The sequence below is a fragment of the Aedes aegypti genome, chromosome 2 (assembly GCF_002204515.2).
Source record: "Aedes aegypti strain LVP_AGWG chromosome 2, AaegL5.0 Primary Assembly, whole genome shotgun sequence".
In the NCBI taxonomy this organism is placed as follows: Eukaryota; Metazoa; Arthropoda; class Insecta; order Diptera; family Culicidae; genus Aedes; species Aedes aegypti.
Genome location: NC_035108.1, coordinates 86,328,281 through 86,346,428, shown reverse-complemented (window position 1 = coordinate 86,346,428; position 18,148 = coordinate 86,328,281). Strand labels below are relative to the sequence as shown.

General features: G+C 37.2%; 1 protein-coding gene across 1 annotated transcript; it reads right to left on the bottom strand.

Annotated features, from left to right (window-relative positions):
* Positions 1-10,787: 10,787 nt before the first annotated feature.
* LOC110677263 (cuticle protein 16.5-like) lies at positions 10,788-11,490 on the bottom strand. The gene is made up of 2 exons (XM_021848400.1): positions 11,382-11,490; positions 10,788-11,319 (listed from the first exon to the last, which is right to left on the bottom strand). Exons 1-2 carry the CDS (start codon positions 11,394-11,396, stop codon positions 10,921-10,923), a joined length of 414 nt encoding a protein of 137 aa, XP_021704092.1. The 5' UTR covers positions 11,397-11,490; the 3' UTR covers positions 10,788-10,920.
* Positions 11,491-18,148: the final 6,658 nt, after the last annotated feature.

The following is an 18,148-nucleotide window of genomic DNA, read 5'->3' as shown; positions in this document are numbered from 1 at the left end:
GCCGAAATGAAGACCCCTCTGATCTATGGGAATATGCATACAGTATTGATATTATGTACACATGTGTAATTTACTAATGTGAGCGCTTTGACGAAATTGAAGATAATTTTTTGTTTCAATGGTCCTTCGGAATATTTTTTTCTCTGCTGCAGATTGATATACAGTGAGGTCTCCTATTAGACACATGGTTTGGGGCGTTATAGGAATCCGCTTCATAATAGACCTAGGGCGTATGCGTTAAAGTGATTATAAAACGAAGCCAAACTTTGAATTTTCAAGTGCACAAGACGAAAGTATCTGACAACAGTTCGCGTTGAAAACCAATCAAATTGCTTGCTTGCTGGTGGTGACCAATAGGATAGATTTTTTACGCGGAGCGCTGTTTGGTTCTCAAGTCTTGTGCTCTTGAAAATTTCAGGTGTGGCTTCGATCTATAATCACCTTAAGAGATAGCAAGTTACGTCTTCGGCGAAATTTCAATTATCAGTACGATTATCTCTAGAAATTAAGAATAACTTTTTAAGCGAGAACTTAACCGATAGAGGCGCTTTTTTTAACTTGTACTGTATGAACCTTGATGGACAAGAATGCAAGCTTTTCACATATGATTTCTTTAGATACTAATGATTTGGAAGGTTGGTGTCTTCGGCAAAGTTGTTCAGTAGCTCAAGGGCTGACATGCGATCGTCATTCAAAAACGGAATTCCATCACTAGACGGCGCTAGTGTGCATGACAATTTTGTTTTGCGAATATCTCAGCATCCTTATCACTTAGATAGATGGCGTAACTCAAGGACTTTCTTCGTTTGAGCCAGGAAATTCTGAATTTTGTAACCAGGGGCGCTAGTGAGCATGGGTCGTTTGAGGTATCTCTAAATCCATAGAAAGATGGCGTCTTGGGCAAACTTGTTCAGTAGCTAGAGATTGATTACTCCTTCGGCTATTAAATTAGAAATTTGACCATCAGTCAGGGCTAGTAATCATGAAACTTTTACTTTGTAGATTTTTCGGCATTTTACACTTAGAAATATGACTTCTTCAGTGAAGTTATTTATTTGAGACTAGTGGCCCCGGCAAACTTCGTCTTGCCATCAAGTAGGCTTTTGATCTTCCCATACAAAATGACAATTCCGCTCGCGCTCGTTTTTCCGACTTTCCCGGTGAATATCCTGGAATTTTTATACACACAAACACGTCGGAACACTTGACAAACAAAACGGAAAAATAATCATTCAAATCCGTTGACCCGTTCGGAAGCCATTTCGTGACATACAAACACCATTCCATTCTTATTTATATAGACAAGAGATTCGAGATTTTGCCAGCAGGCAGCATGATATTTATTTCGCATATTTTTAAAAGTCTTGACATTTTACAAAAATTGTGTATACAGGAAAATTCATCATAATTTTACAATTTCTGAAAAATAGTTGTGTAATTATACATTACGCAACTCAATTCAGTGCAGGAAAGTAGGCCGTTTCATGGCAGATTGGCGTGATGAAAAACAGCCTATTACGATGAGAAATTGCAAAAAAAAAAACATTTTTCTCATTAAGGTCGCTACTTCTTGTAACAACATTAACATGTACATTAATTGTGCTTCTTGAATTTAGATGGTTAAATGAAGTGCAATCGTGCTTAGTACCTCCACTATTGGTACTTCTACTCTACTGTATATTTTTCTCTTCTTCTTCTTCTTTCTGGCGGTACGTCCCAACTGGGACAAAGCCTGCTTCTCAGCTTAGTGTTCTTATGAGCACTTCCACAGTTATTAACTGAGAGCTTTCTATGCCAATTGACCATTTTTGCATGTGTATATCGTGTGGCAGGTACGAAGATACTCTATGCCCTGGGAAGTCGAGAAAATTTCCAACCCGAAAAGATCCTCGACCGGTGGGATTCGAACCCACGACCCTCAGCTTGGTCTTGCTGAATAGCTGCGCGTTTACCGCTACGGCTATATGGGCCCCTCATATTTTTCTCTATGTTCTTTAAAAAAATTTCGTCATTATTCATTCCAATCAATTATTGTTTCAGAAATCCTCAGGAACGAGTAGCTCGAATTGACCCATAAAATCATCAGTAATATATCAAGATATTTGCCTGTCATTTTTTCAGAAGATAATGCTTGATTTCATCCGAGAATTCGAAGAAATCTCTTAAAAAATACACCAAGAATTTCTCACAAGGTACCACTAAGAATTCATCAATCCTATCAATTTTTTTTTGCTCGCATACATAGAACTGCAACTTGAATTATTTCAGCTAATCTTTTAAAATACATGCTGCGAAGTTTGTAGGGATTTCTTCAGATATGAGTCTACATGTTTTATTTTTGGGAATATCTTCATGCATTCCCTTTTCAACAAATTACACCCATGAGAATGATTTAGGAATTATAATTTTTCTTGAATGCTTTTTCTTTTGTCCTTCGTAAATTTCGCTTATTCTGATTTTTTCAATAATCCTCAAGATATGATTTTGAAATTGATCCGGATAACACTCTCGGAATTTTTCAACAAAGTCCTTCAATACGGTTCCGTCAAAAATCCTTTTTTTTATAATAAGCTATGGAAATCCTTGATGAAATGTAGCTTGCGACTAATCAAAAAGTTTGTTCAAAGAAATCTCTGAAAACTCTTCCTTAAGCTCTTTTTGAAATTCTTCCAGAAATTCAAATCCCTTTCTAGACTTGATAAAGAATATACACCAAACCAAAATTTCTTTAAGAAGATCTCCAAGCTATGTTTTAGGCAGGACTTTCCCAAAAAAATATTCAAACATATTTCCAGCCTTGAGCAGTTTTTTTATATTTTTTTCTAGTGATTTCCACAAGAATGCTGATGAGGTCAATTCAAAGAAGTATGCGAATTCTTTCGATAATCGGAATTGTTTTGGGATTTTGTCATGCATTCCCTATTTGATTATTCTGGAAGTAGGTAGTAGTTTTCAAACACGATATAAGAATTATTCCTGCAATAATATACTCCAGGCATTACTTAATAGATTTCCTGAAGATTTTTATATTTATCTAATTATATAATTTTCCTTGAGATTGTGTTGAGGATTTTTTAGAGAATTTCTGAAAAATTCATATTAAAATTTCCGATATTTTAAAATTCAAAGAGTAATGTTTCGATTTCTTCCAGATATCGTTATAAAGTTTATTCTTAACATTTATCATTACACTTTTCAGAAATCAATCCTGTGACTTCCGTGGAGTTTTTTTTTTTGCTCAAAGTTACTCCAGGAAGTCTTTTGAGGATACAATAAACAATATTTCAGCGTTTTCTCACGGCTTCCTTAAATACTACCTTCGGGTTTTACTGTTATTCATCTATGATTGTCGTTAAGAACTGTACTTACAATTGGTCGGGGTTCTGCTAAACCGCACCAAGTACCAAAACCATTATTTTGAGATATTTTACATTAAAGTCCACTCTGATGCGAATAGATCGCAAATGACTCTTTTCAAAATTTTATCACTCTGAAATGACTAACAGCGTCCAATTAATAAGTCAAGGAAGAATATTCAAGAAAATCATCATATATTTTCCATGCAATTAGATTTGATTTCAAATTAAAAGGCACATAGTTCACTCTGGCTTAACAAAAATTGAAGAATGTGGTTTTCAGTTTGGTTTGGCTGAATGTGTTTCATGATTTCCAGCAATACAAGAAAATAAAAGAAGACGAATGGTTCGTATCATCGCATTGCATGTTGAAATGCATGTTACAAATGTTTATGTACTATGATTGGGAAAGATTTGTAATTTCTCATAGAACTGGCCCACAGTATAATGTTGGAGACCTATGTGAACAATAAATTGGTACAAGGCATCCAAAACGTATTCTATCTGTCTTTCTCTAGGTCGATTATCTATTTTAACAGAAATTATATTAAATAAAGGTCCAACTACGCTCAAAGATTCGAAAGAGATAATAATGATGTACCGTAATCCGGGGTAACATTGATTATTTTTCTGAATGTTTCTTTAATATTTCGTTTGGAAATGCAAATGTTGCAAATTTTATATTTTTAAAACAAGTACTGCCACCCATAGCTTGAGACTATATACTGCATTCTGTTTATTGAAAGATTGAAGCATGTTAAAAAAATGGTTTAAGCCATTTTTTGATTTAGCTGATATGGGGTAACATTGATCACCTATGTAAACAACGTTCGGTTATACTGAAAATGTCGTTACTTACTTGAACTATGGCTCCTGAACCGAATATAAAGGCAAAACGCTTACAAGTCATTTACTTTTTGAGTTATTTTAAAATTAAAAACACCTCGAACCAAGGAATACGCCTAAAGGTAGGCAATTTCCTAAGGGATTTTTACATTCTTAACAGTAATTCGGCAATGTTGCCCAATTGAGCATACTTATAAAAGTTTTGACAACGGAATCGTTTTCGGCGATGCCATTTTTAGTAAGAATCACATTTTCCTTGCTTATATCGTTTGCAGAACTTGTGTGAGACATGAATCTTCGGTAGTGTCATCCTTAACAATTAAAATCATTATTTCAAAAAGTTGCCAAATTTACGTATAAGGTAAACGGAATTTTCGCAAAAATCATCACTTTTATTAGCTCATGAATATAAGAAAGAGAAGCTCCATTCATAATTTGGAAATGTTTCATCAATAAATGATAATATGTACTTTTGACGAGATGAGTCATTCCGATCAATGTTACCCCGCTGATCAATGATACCCCGGATTACGGTAGCTAAAACGAAGAAAACCATGAATTTGTTATGCCAGAGCGCACCAAGTTGCTCGCATTTAGTACACTTTGGCTGAACAAGTTCATGATTCTTTATGTGAAGTGGATACCAGGGATGACACGAGACTCGTCATTCCTGCGGTGCATGTGACTGCTTGTGCTCTATTGTTCAAAAATAGTCACATAAACTGAAAGTTGATCAATTTTTATGACAATTTTTAAGGACAACGAAAAAAAATATTAATCGGGATTCGAACTCGTGTCCTTCGATTGGTGATTTGGATTGCTACCTCTCGGTCATTTCGAACTGTTGAATTGAGTGCGAAAAATTTGAAACAATTTCTGCGCACTCTGATCAAATAGGCTTGATGGTGAAAACGTAATTTTTTGAACAGCTAAAGCGCACCAAGTGCTACCAAATTATTCGAACAACATCAAATTTAAATGTCTAGTTATTTCATTACTGCTCCTGCATTAATTCATAAATATATTATATAAAAAGCAAAGGCGAGCGTTAAGCGCGTGTTGATAACTTTTGTTCATACAAAAACACGATTTTAATATATATGGTACTTGGTGCGGTGTGGCTGAACAAAATTTAAAAGAAAACACATCAGTACCACTGAAACAATATTTTATTGTACATGGCCGTTCGTTGGCGTTGACCCTTTATGTTGCCCGGGATGACCACTTTGCAATGTTTTAGGAAGAATTTGAAAATAAAATGTCGTTTTGAATCAGAATACTAAATTACCTTCAATCAGATGCTAAGGTTTATGGTTCGCACTGGTTGGATACAATTTTAGTTTTACATATCCCGCCAGAGAAAAATTATGAATTTACACAACGAGGGACGGTTTAAATTATACGATATTTGTAATGTGGAAAGGTTATGATAATCTGAATCCTCTTGTTTGGATAACTCGTTTTTGAAAAAAAAAATGGCGCTTGGTGCGGTTTGGCAGAACCCCGACCAATTGTTCAGCAAAATCCAAAGGAAATTTCTCAAGATATCACTTCATAGAAAAATAAATATATTCAAGGGATATTTTGAGAAAAAATCAATTAATAATCCTTGAAGGACTTCCGGAAAGAATTGATCAAGTATTTTTAGAAGACGTTCCTGAAAAAGACTCCTGGATGGATTGTTTTTAGAAATAAGTGGTAATATTCACGTAGATATCTCTGAAAAAAATCTCGAAAAATTAAGTACAATGGAATGCTGAGACGAGCTCCTGAGAAAAAAAAACTGTTATAAGTTTTAAAAAAAATCCTCTGAGAAGCTCTTATAAGAATATTTGTTAGAATTTTGTTGATCTATGAGTAGATTTTGATTATTTGGATAGTTGTTGCTGTTAATTCTGAAATAATTCTGGAAACTACACCAAAGAGTAAACCTGAACAATTCTTAAAGAACTTCGTTGTTAGAGGTATCCTTGTAAGTACTTTTGAAGAAATGTATTTAATTTAAAATATCTAAACAATTGCCTCCACTTTAAATGAATCCTCAACACAATTCTAAAACATGTAATGCAGTGTCCCATTAAATATAATGTTCAGTGACAGATCTTAATATCCAAAAAAAAAAAAAAGAAAAAAAAAGAAAATTTGTAAAAAAATCTTGAAATTATTTTAAATTGATTGTTGAAATATGCATTGATAGTATCCCATAAAACAATTTCAAGAGAAATTCCGTGTGTAATTCATGAAGAAAATCAAATGAAAATTATATTTAAAAAATGAATGTAAAATGTATCATTTCAGGAAAAATATATTAAGGAAACATTGAGTTTGTTATCTTTGCAACAAATTTTAGTATGAAAAATTAAATCATGAACTTAGGCCTTGTATTCTTGAAGTTTTAACATTTGTTAGAATATATAACTGGAGGAAAAATAAAAAACCTGTATATGTCTCTACGGGACTCTTTAGGGGTGAATTTCTGGCAGATGCCTAGGTCAAATAAAGAATTGATGCAGCGATGCCTGCAGAAATCCTGGAGTTTCTTTTGAAACAATTTTATATTGGAATCTAGCTAAAGAATTTTTGTTATATCCCGCGTCAATAACTGGCAAGGGTAAAATTGCTGATCATCTGGATTTTAACTCTCAAATTTTCTAATATGAAATATTCGAGCCCATTGATGAACCTTTTGCTCAGAAAACAATTTGAATCAAGACGTGTAGCCAGTAGCTTAATTCGGCATTGTTATGGTATTGAGAAAAAAGTGCAAACAATTTAAAGTACTTAATTGAGGTAGTCGACAGCTATTGAGGATTGCTGGAGGTTTTGAACTCCGATTGAAAAATATGATTTTCATATGAAAATCCATCCTATCTGGCATTTTGTTAGAGACACTGAAAACAAAATACACTCAAAATTTGAGTTTTAGGCAAGGGAAGTGACAAAATCTAAAGAAACAAAAGAAATGATTTCTGGACTTAAACAAACGAAAAACATTGAAAAATTGAGTAAACATGTGTTTTGGCCTAAACTTAAGCGTTCGGCACTAAAATTGGGACAGGGCTTCACTGCCCATAACTGCTTAACAGTCACATTCGACATTTTTGGCAAATTGGAGTTAACACCATGGAGAGTCATCAAATGATAAATACTTTCGATCGACTTACTGAAATCTGTGAGATTGTTCTTAAAAATTCGAAAAATATACCAAGTTGTTTTGTCACATTGGCAATAGTAACCGCATAACAGTCACATTGAGATTTTACATGAGCCTCATAATATAGTAGCAACGAAATTTCTATCAGAATTATTTTCTGACTATTTACCCTATATACGATATGAGTTGTACACAATTTCAGCTTCAAATAAGCTCTTTTGAATTCTTAATGATTTTTTGAAATTTTAGTTTCCTACCATACTGCAGTAAAATGCAAACTTGGTATCCCATTTACTCAATGCCTACTTTTGTCGAATGTTACATATATGCAGTTATGGGCAGTTCAGGACCCTATTGTATCTTAAATTGTTATAAAAATAAATTTTGATTTATTTTTGTTACAAATTTAATTTTAAGTTTTAATTCATAACATAATTAAAGCTCAAATTGCTATGAAGAATCTGAAAGCAATTGCTTAAATATGGTCAGTTCCATTTAATTTTCAGAAAGAATCATTTTTTATAATTCAGCTTTGAAGCGGATTCCTATAACGCTCCTAAGGCAGCATCCATTATTTACGTTACGCTAAAATTAATTTGTGTGCTCCGTTGCGTTGATTTTCATCAGGTCCGTCACACTCGGGCTCAGATTGGGTACCACTTCTAGTACTGCATTTGGTCCCTCGGTAGTACAAAAGGTACCCAGGTTTGACAGATCGCAGTACACTTTTCACGGCATTCTAGATTACCTTATGAGCCATAAAATTTTGGGCAACTGCAAGGAACATGGGGGTCTTTAATTTGTCTTTGTTTTCATGGTTGTTGGCGTCAACGTTAACGAGTTTGCGTTGAATCAACGTCAACGATCAGCGCTAACCAAAGCGTTGATCTTATGTTCCGTACAGGTTCCTAGAGAATGTTTCGAAGCATCAATAAACAACACGTTTCTATGCTGATATCCCGTATCCAAGGAAAATGGATTAAACAATCTAAGTTCACTGTGCAGAGCAATGATTTGACTCCCAACAGTTAGCCTCTTTAAACGTCAGAAACTTTGCTTGGAAGAACTTTCATTGATTGCAAAGATTTTCCAAGCAATATATTGCGGGGAAATTTAAAAATTTGGATTGCTTCGCGGAAATAACGCGCAGCGAGCAATCCCCGCATAGAACAAATGAAGCACAGCAAGCACTGCAACTCTTGAGGAAGTAGATTGAATTCAATGACAGTAAGCAGCATGACGGTAGTTCAATCGCAACAACTTCTTCTCCTGGCCGCAGCGTGAAAATTTAAATAATTTTCTTATGTTTGAGTTACTGTTTTCAAAACTGATGGAACGAGTTGATGATCAGTAAATAATCCTCTTCAGTTATCGAATTTTCGAAGTCATTGATTGAAATAAAAAAAGGAGATTCGGCAATGGCGATGTGGTCCGGAATCGTTCAAATGAAACATCATTTAAGTGAATAATCGATCCAACGACCAAAAAAGTTAAAAATCGCTTGATCTCCCTAAATTTGTTTTGCCTAAAAATGTTTTTTTTACTAAATGCGAGTTGTGTTTGATCCTTTGCTCGCGTCGCTTGCTCTCGCGGGGGCGGGTGATGTGAGCAGGATCAATCGTGTCGCGCGTCGCTCGCGTGGCATGATTTATTAGTGTCGCGGATCGCGAAGCAGGTTAGTTGTGTTTGATCCTTTGCTCGCGTCGCTTGCTCTCGCGGGGGCGGGTGATGTGAGCAGGATCAATCGTGTCGCGCGTCGCTCGCGTGGCATGATCTATTAGTATCGCGGATCGCGAAGCAGGTTAGTTGTGTTTGATCCTTTGCTCGCGTCGCTTGCTCTCGCGGGGGCGGGTGATGTGAGCAGGATCAATCGTGTCGCGCGTCGCTCGCGTGGCATGATTTATTAGTGTCGAGGATCGCGAAGCAGGTTAGTTGTGTTTGATCCTTTGCTCGCGTCGCTTGCTCTCGCGGGGGCGGGTGATGTGAGCAGGATCAATCGTGTCGCGCGTCGCTCGCGTGGCATGATCTATTAGTGTCGCGGATCGCGAAGCAGGTTAGTTGTGTTTGATCCTTTGCTCGCGTCGCTTGCTCTCGCGGGGGCGGGTGATGTGAGCAGGATCAATCGTGTCGCGCGTCGCTCGCGTGGCATGATCTATTAGTGGCGCGGTTCGCGAAGCAGGTTAGTTGTGTTTGATCCTTTGCTCGCGTCGCTTGCTCCTGCGGGGGCGGGTGATGTGAGCAGGATCAATCGTGTCGTGCGTCGCTCGCGTGGCATGATTTATTAGTGTCGCGGATCGCGAAGCAGGTTAGTTGTGTTTGATCCTTTGCTCGCGTCGCTTGCTCTCGCGGGGGCGGGTGATGTGAGCAGGATCAATCGTGTCGCGCGTCGCTCGCGTGGCATGATCTATTAGTGTCGCGGATCGCGAAGCAGGTTAGTTGTGTTTGATCCTTTGCTCGCGTCGCTTGCTCCTGCGGGGGCGGGTGATGTGAGCAGGATCAATCGTGTCGCGCGTCGCTCGCGTGGCATGATTTATTAGTGGCGCGGTTCGCGAAGCAGGTTAGTAGTGTTTGATCCTTTGCTCGCGTCACTTGCTCCTGCGGGGGCGGGTGATGTGAGCAGGATCAATCGTGTCGCGCGTCGCTCGCGTGGCATGATTTATTAGTGGCGCGGTTCGCGAAGCAGGTTGGTAGTGTTCGATCCTTAGCTCGCGTCAAATAATTTATCATGGTCTAATCGCTTATCAAAGTGAATCCTGTGACCCAACGATCCTCCCCATTAACAAACATCCCTCCCAGTAACCTTTGTGGAGATGCAGAGGTAAACACGGTCTCCATATAGCAAAGGTTACACACTAACATTCCTTCCTCCAATCCCACCTGACTGCAAGGACGTGGCCGGCGCCGTTATTGACCCTGTATAAATAGAGGCACTGAATTATGCACACTGAAGAAGATTATGGCCAATCCCAGCCGAACTTCTAGTTGATTCTTTGTGCATTTTCACTGACTTCGGTCAATCACGGAATAGCAACCATTGATATGTGTAGTCAGTCTAAGCTAAGCTAAGCTAAAATGTTTTTTTTACTAAATGCTTACCCTCCTTCCCTCACCTCTTATTCAGTCTAATAACGTAGAGACACTTGATTTATTGAAATGGTCCGGATAAGAGAACCAGAATACACAGGTTCTCTAACCCGGATCATTGGTTATCTCTTATCAGAAAAAATCAACATAATGCATTTGGTGCTCCAAGCCAAAACTGCTTGTTGACATTATACATAAACCAAAATAATTCAATAATTGAGGTCGCAGGTGACTATGATTAATATGATGGGAAATTTTCCAATAGATGACCCTGGATTTTCTAGGAATCAAAATTTTTCTTGCAAACATAATGTGTTTTTTCGGAAAATATTGATTATACCAGTTTATTAGGTTCAAGCGCATGTTTTACTGATCTTATAACATTATGACAACAGCGATAAAGTTACAAATCTTGAAGATTATCAATTAAATAATACACAGTCTTTCCATCAAAAAATCAGCCCATTCATATCCTTCGATTTACAGCACATAGGGATAAGCGCTGTACGGGGCTGCGAATGGAGCGGCATAAGGAGTTGCGAATGTACGTGCGAATGGAGTCGCGGCAGCAGCAGCGTAGGCCAAAGGAGCAGCAGCAGCCAGACCAGGAGCCGAGTAAGCAAGTGGGGCGGCGACATTGGCAACCGGGGCAGCGTAAGCAACTGGAGCAGCGGAAGCGTAAGTCACTGGGGAAGCGACGGCAGCGGTGTAAGCCAGAGGAGCCACTCCATTGTAGTTACGAGCGATGACCTGCGAGCTTTGGGCGGTTACGTAGGCTGGAGCTGGTGCAGCATAGGCCAAAGGAGCTGAATAGGCAACTGGAGCGACGACTCCTGGCTTAGCGCAGACGCAGGAGATGGCCAGGGCGGCGATGCAGATCTGTAATTAATCGGAAGTAAATTAATCAACTGATACTGTAACCGATCTGAGTTCGATCATACCAATTTGGTGAACATTGTGATGATTTTAATTGTACTGTGTACTGATTGAAGAGCGCAGTTGAACTATGATTCTGCTCACGCCCATCCCGATTTATATATCATTTTATTGTTTTGGAATAGCTTTGTTCTGGCTTGTTGCATACCCTCTCTTTCAGTTGGTTTCGGGCCACATTGCAAAGAGTGAACTTGACTTTTTCGGAGTTTGCTTTCGCTTATCCTTTTGGCACGGGTGGATTGTGAATAGCCGTTTGTGACTTTTCGTTCAATTTCACGGGTGATCAGTCGAACTGGACCTAGAATAGGTGATCCGCATATTAATTAAACATCGTATTGATTTCAGAGTGAATCGACGCTCTGATCGTCATTTAGTAGGTCTAATTTATATATTACATCGATGAAAAACTACATCGTAATGCTAATAGAGTGCCGGATCCTATTCTTGGCATTGCCTCGGTAGAAGTGAATAACAAAATAATGATAAAATAAGAACAAATTTTGGGGGTCGTTCTTAGTCGAGTGGTTAGTGTCCGCGACTACAATGCAAAGCCATGCTGAACGTTCGATTCCTGGTCGGTCCAGGATCTTTTCATAATGAAAATTTCCTTGACTTCCCTGGGCATAGAGTATCATCGTACCTGCCACACGAATACGAATGCTCAAATGGCAACTCAAGCAAAAAAGCACTAAGTTAATAACTGTGGAAGTGCTCTTAGAACACTATGCTGAGTAGCCAGCACTGTCCTAGTAGGAACGTTAATGCCAAGAAAAAGAAGAAAAAATAGATATTTGTTTCGGAAGAAATGGTTCACGATGATTTTTCAAGACTAGCGGTGAGAAAATTATTCACTGTGTACTTTCTTTTAGTAAAAAGCTGCCAGAAGGTCGAATAACATTGATTCCGGCCTTTTCGGATACCCGATCACCTGGCACCGGTTCCTGAAAGTACCCCAAAAGGACATTTTCTAAAACTTAAAGAATAGAACCGTGCGACGACTCAAAATTCACGATTTTTTATCCTGAACATCGTAGCTATAATGCCATGAACAAAAAGGAGGTTCTGGTCACTTCCGGATACCCCGGAATCGATTCCGGCAGGGCCTCAGAGGGCCACTTTTGTGATATTATACATTCATGTCGTACGACGACTCAAAATGCATGATTTTTTTTATCCTGAACATCATAGCTAAAATGCTATGGACCAATATAAGGTTCTGGCCACATCCAGATACCCCGTAATGAGATTCCCTATGAGGCCCTGCCAGAACCGATTTCTGGATATTCGGATGTGGCCAGAACCTCATACTGGTCCATGGCACTATAGCTACGATGTTCATGATAAAAAATCATGAATTTTGAGGCGATGTGAGTGTAAAGTATTACAAAAACAAAAGTGATCATTTGAGGCCCTATCGGAACAACTTCCGGGGTATCCGGATGTGGCCAGAATCGCATATTAGACCACGGTGTGCCAGAAACCGTTATTAACAGAAAAAATGTCCATGAATTTGGCACCTACCATTCGAAAGATATAGTATTCACGCATCTTTTCCGTGAATTTGATAATATTCTAACGAGGGAATCGAAAGATATCGTGATTTGAAGGTTTTGAGCTATTTTGGAACGGAAATTCACATGCTTATAAATATTTCCCAACGGTGCATCATTATTAACTTGTAAACCAGCCAAGTTATCACCACCTTAACATTAAGCATTCGTAACATGTGATAGTCATGCACCTTCTCTGCAAATTTGAAATCATTACGTCGAGAAAATCTGAAGTTACAGTGATTTGTATTTTTATGATTATTTCTGTGAAGTTAAAATTAGGGCTTATATATATACCTTTGTTATGAAAGTGTACGTAATTTACAAATAAAAATGTCCATAGGACTTACCCTCGGCATTCAAAAAATATAGTAGTCAATTATCTTAGTTTGAGATGACTATATCAAGAGACAACATAACTAGAGTACTTAGAAGTTTTGGAGTCATTAAGATTTTTTTTCAATCGTCTAAAATAGTGTTCGCAACACGCATTTAATAATTTCGGCACAAATTAACTTAACAGATTTGCATTCAACTTATATCTTACATTGAAGAAATGCAGTAATTCGTTAAATCATAAGCAAATGGGTTTGTTTTTGTGAATTTTGTTTAATTTCTGCGCGTTTTGCGGGTTTGCAGTGTTTCGTTATGGCCCAAATAAGCATATTGGCGAACCTGAACAATTTGAAAGTGGCACCTTGTTGCTCAGTCGTGGTTGGGTTATCAACTAGTGAGATGAGTTTTATGCTAGTATTTTAAATAAGTTAAAAATGATGGTTCACATTTTGTTCATGACAGCGATGGGAATTCGTTTATATATGTGTTTGTTCAATTAATAGTTAGTAAAAGTTTTTGTAGAAATTAACCTTGTTTCATGTTTTGCAAAATATGTAAATGGAACAAGCCTTATATTCTGTTTAGTTCCTAGAATTATTAGATACTATAAGCGTCGACTTTTCCTTTAGATACTGATAGATTACTTTTTGGATTGATGCTGCATGATTTGCATCATGCGAAATCTTTGAATAGTTCGTCATCAAAGGTATCGTCATATTGATTCAGTAATGTTTTGTGCATATAAAAGGATTACTATTTATATTATTTTATTCATTATGTTGATGACTTCATTATATTTTAAGAGGGGTATAACAGGGTATAACCCGTGAAAATGATGTGATGATCCCTAGGACTATTGTAATGCAGCGTTTTGTTAACCAAGACGAATCTGTAATATAACCACTTCCAATTTTCCAAACTCCCATTGACTTCTCGTGGAAGTGCAGAGGATTTCAACGGCTTCCTCAAAGATAGTATTACGTAAATACTTATTCCATATCCCCAATTGACATGAATTCGGACGCAGCAGGACGCGGTATTGCTTAGTACAAGGAATGAGAATTCCATTACTTACACACTGAGAGTGCTGTGACTGATCCTAAGTAACATCCGTTGGTTCCTTGTGCATGTATAGTTGCTCTTGTAATAACAGAGAAGCAACAGTAGGCGGTCATTCACGCTATTAAATCACATTGATCAACATATTGATAAGAATTTGTTGCAATTAGTAGTGGTAAAAACATTGAACGTGGTAATTTAATACTCAAAATTTACTTCATTATAGGTCCAAAACATCAAAGTACTTTTGTTGATATAATAATCTCAAACTAACTGCGAAGTTAATTGACTACTATATGGTTTGAATGCCGAGGGTCAGTCCTATGGACATTTTTATTTGTAAATTACGTAGGGGGAGATCCCCCAGTACCGGACACTTTAGCCACATAATTCGAAAAATATTGATTTTATGGGCTCGTGTTACCCATTTATGATAAATATTATCATTTTTATAGTGTACAAAAATAAATTTGAAAATATAAATATGAATTTTGACATTGAGTTTTGATGATGTATTTTAGTACCAAATTGATCGATCTTGAAAGGTGGCACCCAATACCGGACACGATCTGGAAATGCCTCGAATTCTGTAAATTTGAATATCATTGAATGTGTACACTATAGAAATAGTTTATAATTACCAATTCAATGCAATTGCAACATTTACAAAAATAATTTGAGTTTTTCTTAGTTTGCAAGATGCCTATCAAAAACCTCTTTCATATATGATGAAAAATAGCACATTCTACGATGGTGTTGTGAATGTTCATTCTTCTTAATTTTATTGCATGTTTGATACCATGGTCGACGGAAGCCATGAAAAGTGAAAGTATTTTGAGACACTGATGCAATAATTACAAAGATATCATATAACAAATCAAGCTGTCCGAAACTGAGGGACAGGAGGTGCTTAACCAAAATTGTAATTTGTCCATATTTACTTCAATTATGGTACAAAATACATTCATACTATCAAATTAGAATTATGTTCGATCATACTTGCGGGATCCAAAGTATTTTTTCATATTCAAAATAATTACTAAATAGGCTCAAAATTAAAAAGATACGTCATTTTTTTAAAGATTTTCAAACTTTTCTACTTTTTTAAAAAGGGATGCATCTTTCAAGGATGTGTTATTCTACGCAAACATTAGTCTACATAATAGCTTTCTTTTCTACTAATACACCATCTTGATTGGACCATGATTTCTCAATGTTTCGACTTTGTCCGGTATTGGGTGCTGTCCGGCACTGGGGGATCTCCCCCTACACTTTCATAACAAAGGCATATAAATCAGCCCTAATTTAAACTGCACAGAAATAATCATAACAATATCAAATCACATTCTAGATGAAGTATTCTCAAACTAGCTCCGAAGATGCTTGAATAATCATCTTTTGAATACCGAGTGTCAGTAATATGGATATTTTTATTTGTAAATTCTGTGCACTAATATAAAAAGGCCACAAAAAAGCTCTAATTTAGACTTCATAGAAATAATGGTAAATATACAAATCATTGTAACTTTAGATTTTCTCGACGTAATGATTTCAAATTTACAGGGAAGATGCTTGGATATCACATGTTTTGAATGCTGAATGCAAAGCTGATGGTTACTTGGCTTATTTACAAGTTAATAATGATGCACCGTTGAGGAATATTTATAAGCATGTGAATATCCCATGCAGAATAGCTTAAAACCTTCAAATCACTATAACTTTCGATTCCCTCGTTAGAATATTTTCAAATTCACGGAGAAGATGCTTGAATACTATATCTTTCGAATGGTAGGTGCCGAATTCATGGACATTTTTTTCTGTTAATAACGGTTTCTGGCACACCGTGAGACCATTGCATTATAACTATGGTGTTTAGCACGAAAAATCAAGATCTTTGAGCCGTCGCACGATATGAGTGAGTAGGATTACAAAAGTGTCCCACTGAGGCCCTGCCGGAACCGATTCCGGGATATCCGGATGTGGCCAGAACCTCATATTGGTCCTTGGCATTATATAAATGTTGTTTAGGATAAAAAAAAAACATGAAATTTGAGCCGTCGCACGGTACTATTCTTGAAGTTTCAGAAAATGTTTTCTTTGGGTACTTTCAGGAACCGGTGCCAGGTGATCGGGTATCCGAAATGGCAAGAATCAATAAGGAACAATGTTATTCAACCTTCTGGCCGCTTTTTACTAATAGAAAGTACACAATGAATAATTTTCTTACCGCTTCTCTTGGAAAATCTTCGTGAACCATCACTTTTGGAACGAATATACCCCATTTGAATCCAGAATTACTGCGGAACCTAGTGGCCAATCTCATTTCTCTCGGAACAAAATAAATCTTCAAGAGCATGCGGTTTGTTTTAGACTTAATAATCTAAAATTGGTCTATAACTGGCCAAAATTTGGTTTTTAAAGTTTATTTGAAAAGTCAGACGTTGGAGGTTTGAGAGTTAATTTTGAATAGATTGAATAGTTAATTGCGGCGTTGAGAGGGGAAAACAAAATACTTGATACTTTAAGGGCTACAATCCGCTACGATGAATCTATGCCAAATGGATGATTCTCCTCCACTGGACTCGGTCCTGAGCCAATCGCTTCCAGTCGCCTTGAACGTTCAGTGCCCTTAAGTCCTCAGGTAAAAGCCATTGTGTGTGCGGCCTACCGCGAAGTCGACGGCTTCGTCCGAGAACTCTACTGAATATAACTTTTGCTTGTCGTTCTTCCAGCACTCGTATCACGTGACCAGCCCAACGAAGCCTGCCGTGCTCTCTGAGCTTGATAACATCCATATCCATATATCTTTATATACTTGGTTCAGTTCATCATTCATGCAGCGCCGACAGATGCCATTTTCTTATTTATCGTCAAGTGTTGTTCGCAGCACCTGCTTTTAACGCCCAGGATTCATGGCCGTATAGAGCAAACGGAAGGATCAGTGTCTTGTACAGCGCGAATTGTGTCTTCGCCCGCAGGCTACGTGACTTAAAATAAATTTCATTTTGGAATTTCGAAGAGTAATATCAATGTGATTTTCGGGAATATCTTTTAAAATGCGTCCTTGAGTCACTAAGATTTTTTATTTTAGTTGATAAAATTCTTTTCACTTGATTTTAGGTGATGCTTAACTTAAAAGTGCTGCAATATTCAGTATTGTAACGATTGCATACTTTCGGTGGGTAGTGTAATCTTACATTCCGCCATGCGGGGTGACATTGGGCCTAGGGGGTGACTTTGACCGCCTCTTTCGATGCATCTCATTACTAGTAGCAAGGTCAAAAAACCAATGTATGACCATCTATTGGCTATTTGTAACGTATTCTTGAAGCTTGACACATAATTTTTATTGTTATGGCATTAGCTTGCTGTAGAAATATTGGCCCAAAGTCACCCTTATGGACCAATGTCACCCCGCACGACGGTACTTCTTCTTTAATTGAGAGCGACTAGAAGAATAAGATTAAAACTTAAAATTTATTGAATTATATATGAAGCCCTGATTTATTCCTGGTTTAGGGATTTTCAGGTTTTATATATTGTGAGAATACGTTAAATTTTCATCCGAAACCCAAAATATTCAAACATTTTTATAACACGCTTGAAATTAATATAATCACCCTGAAGAAAATTATACTACGAGATAAACTGTCATTATGTAAATTGAAATTTCTTCAGATTGAAATCTTTATTATTCATTCATAATATAAAAGTCACCGTAGCGTAATAAAATTGTACCGTTTTGTCTCAAATTCCGAACAGACTCATATTCCGAACACTCGGTTTTTGTATGACGATTTGGTTGAAATGTTTCGCTGAAATATGTC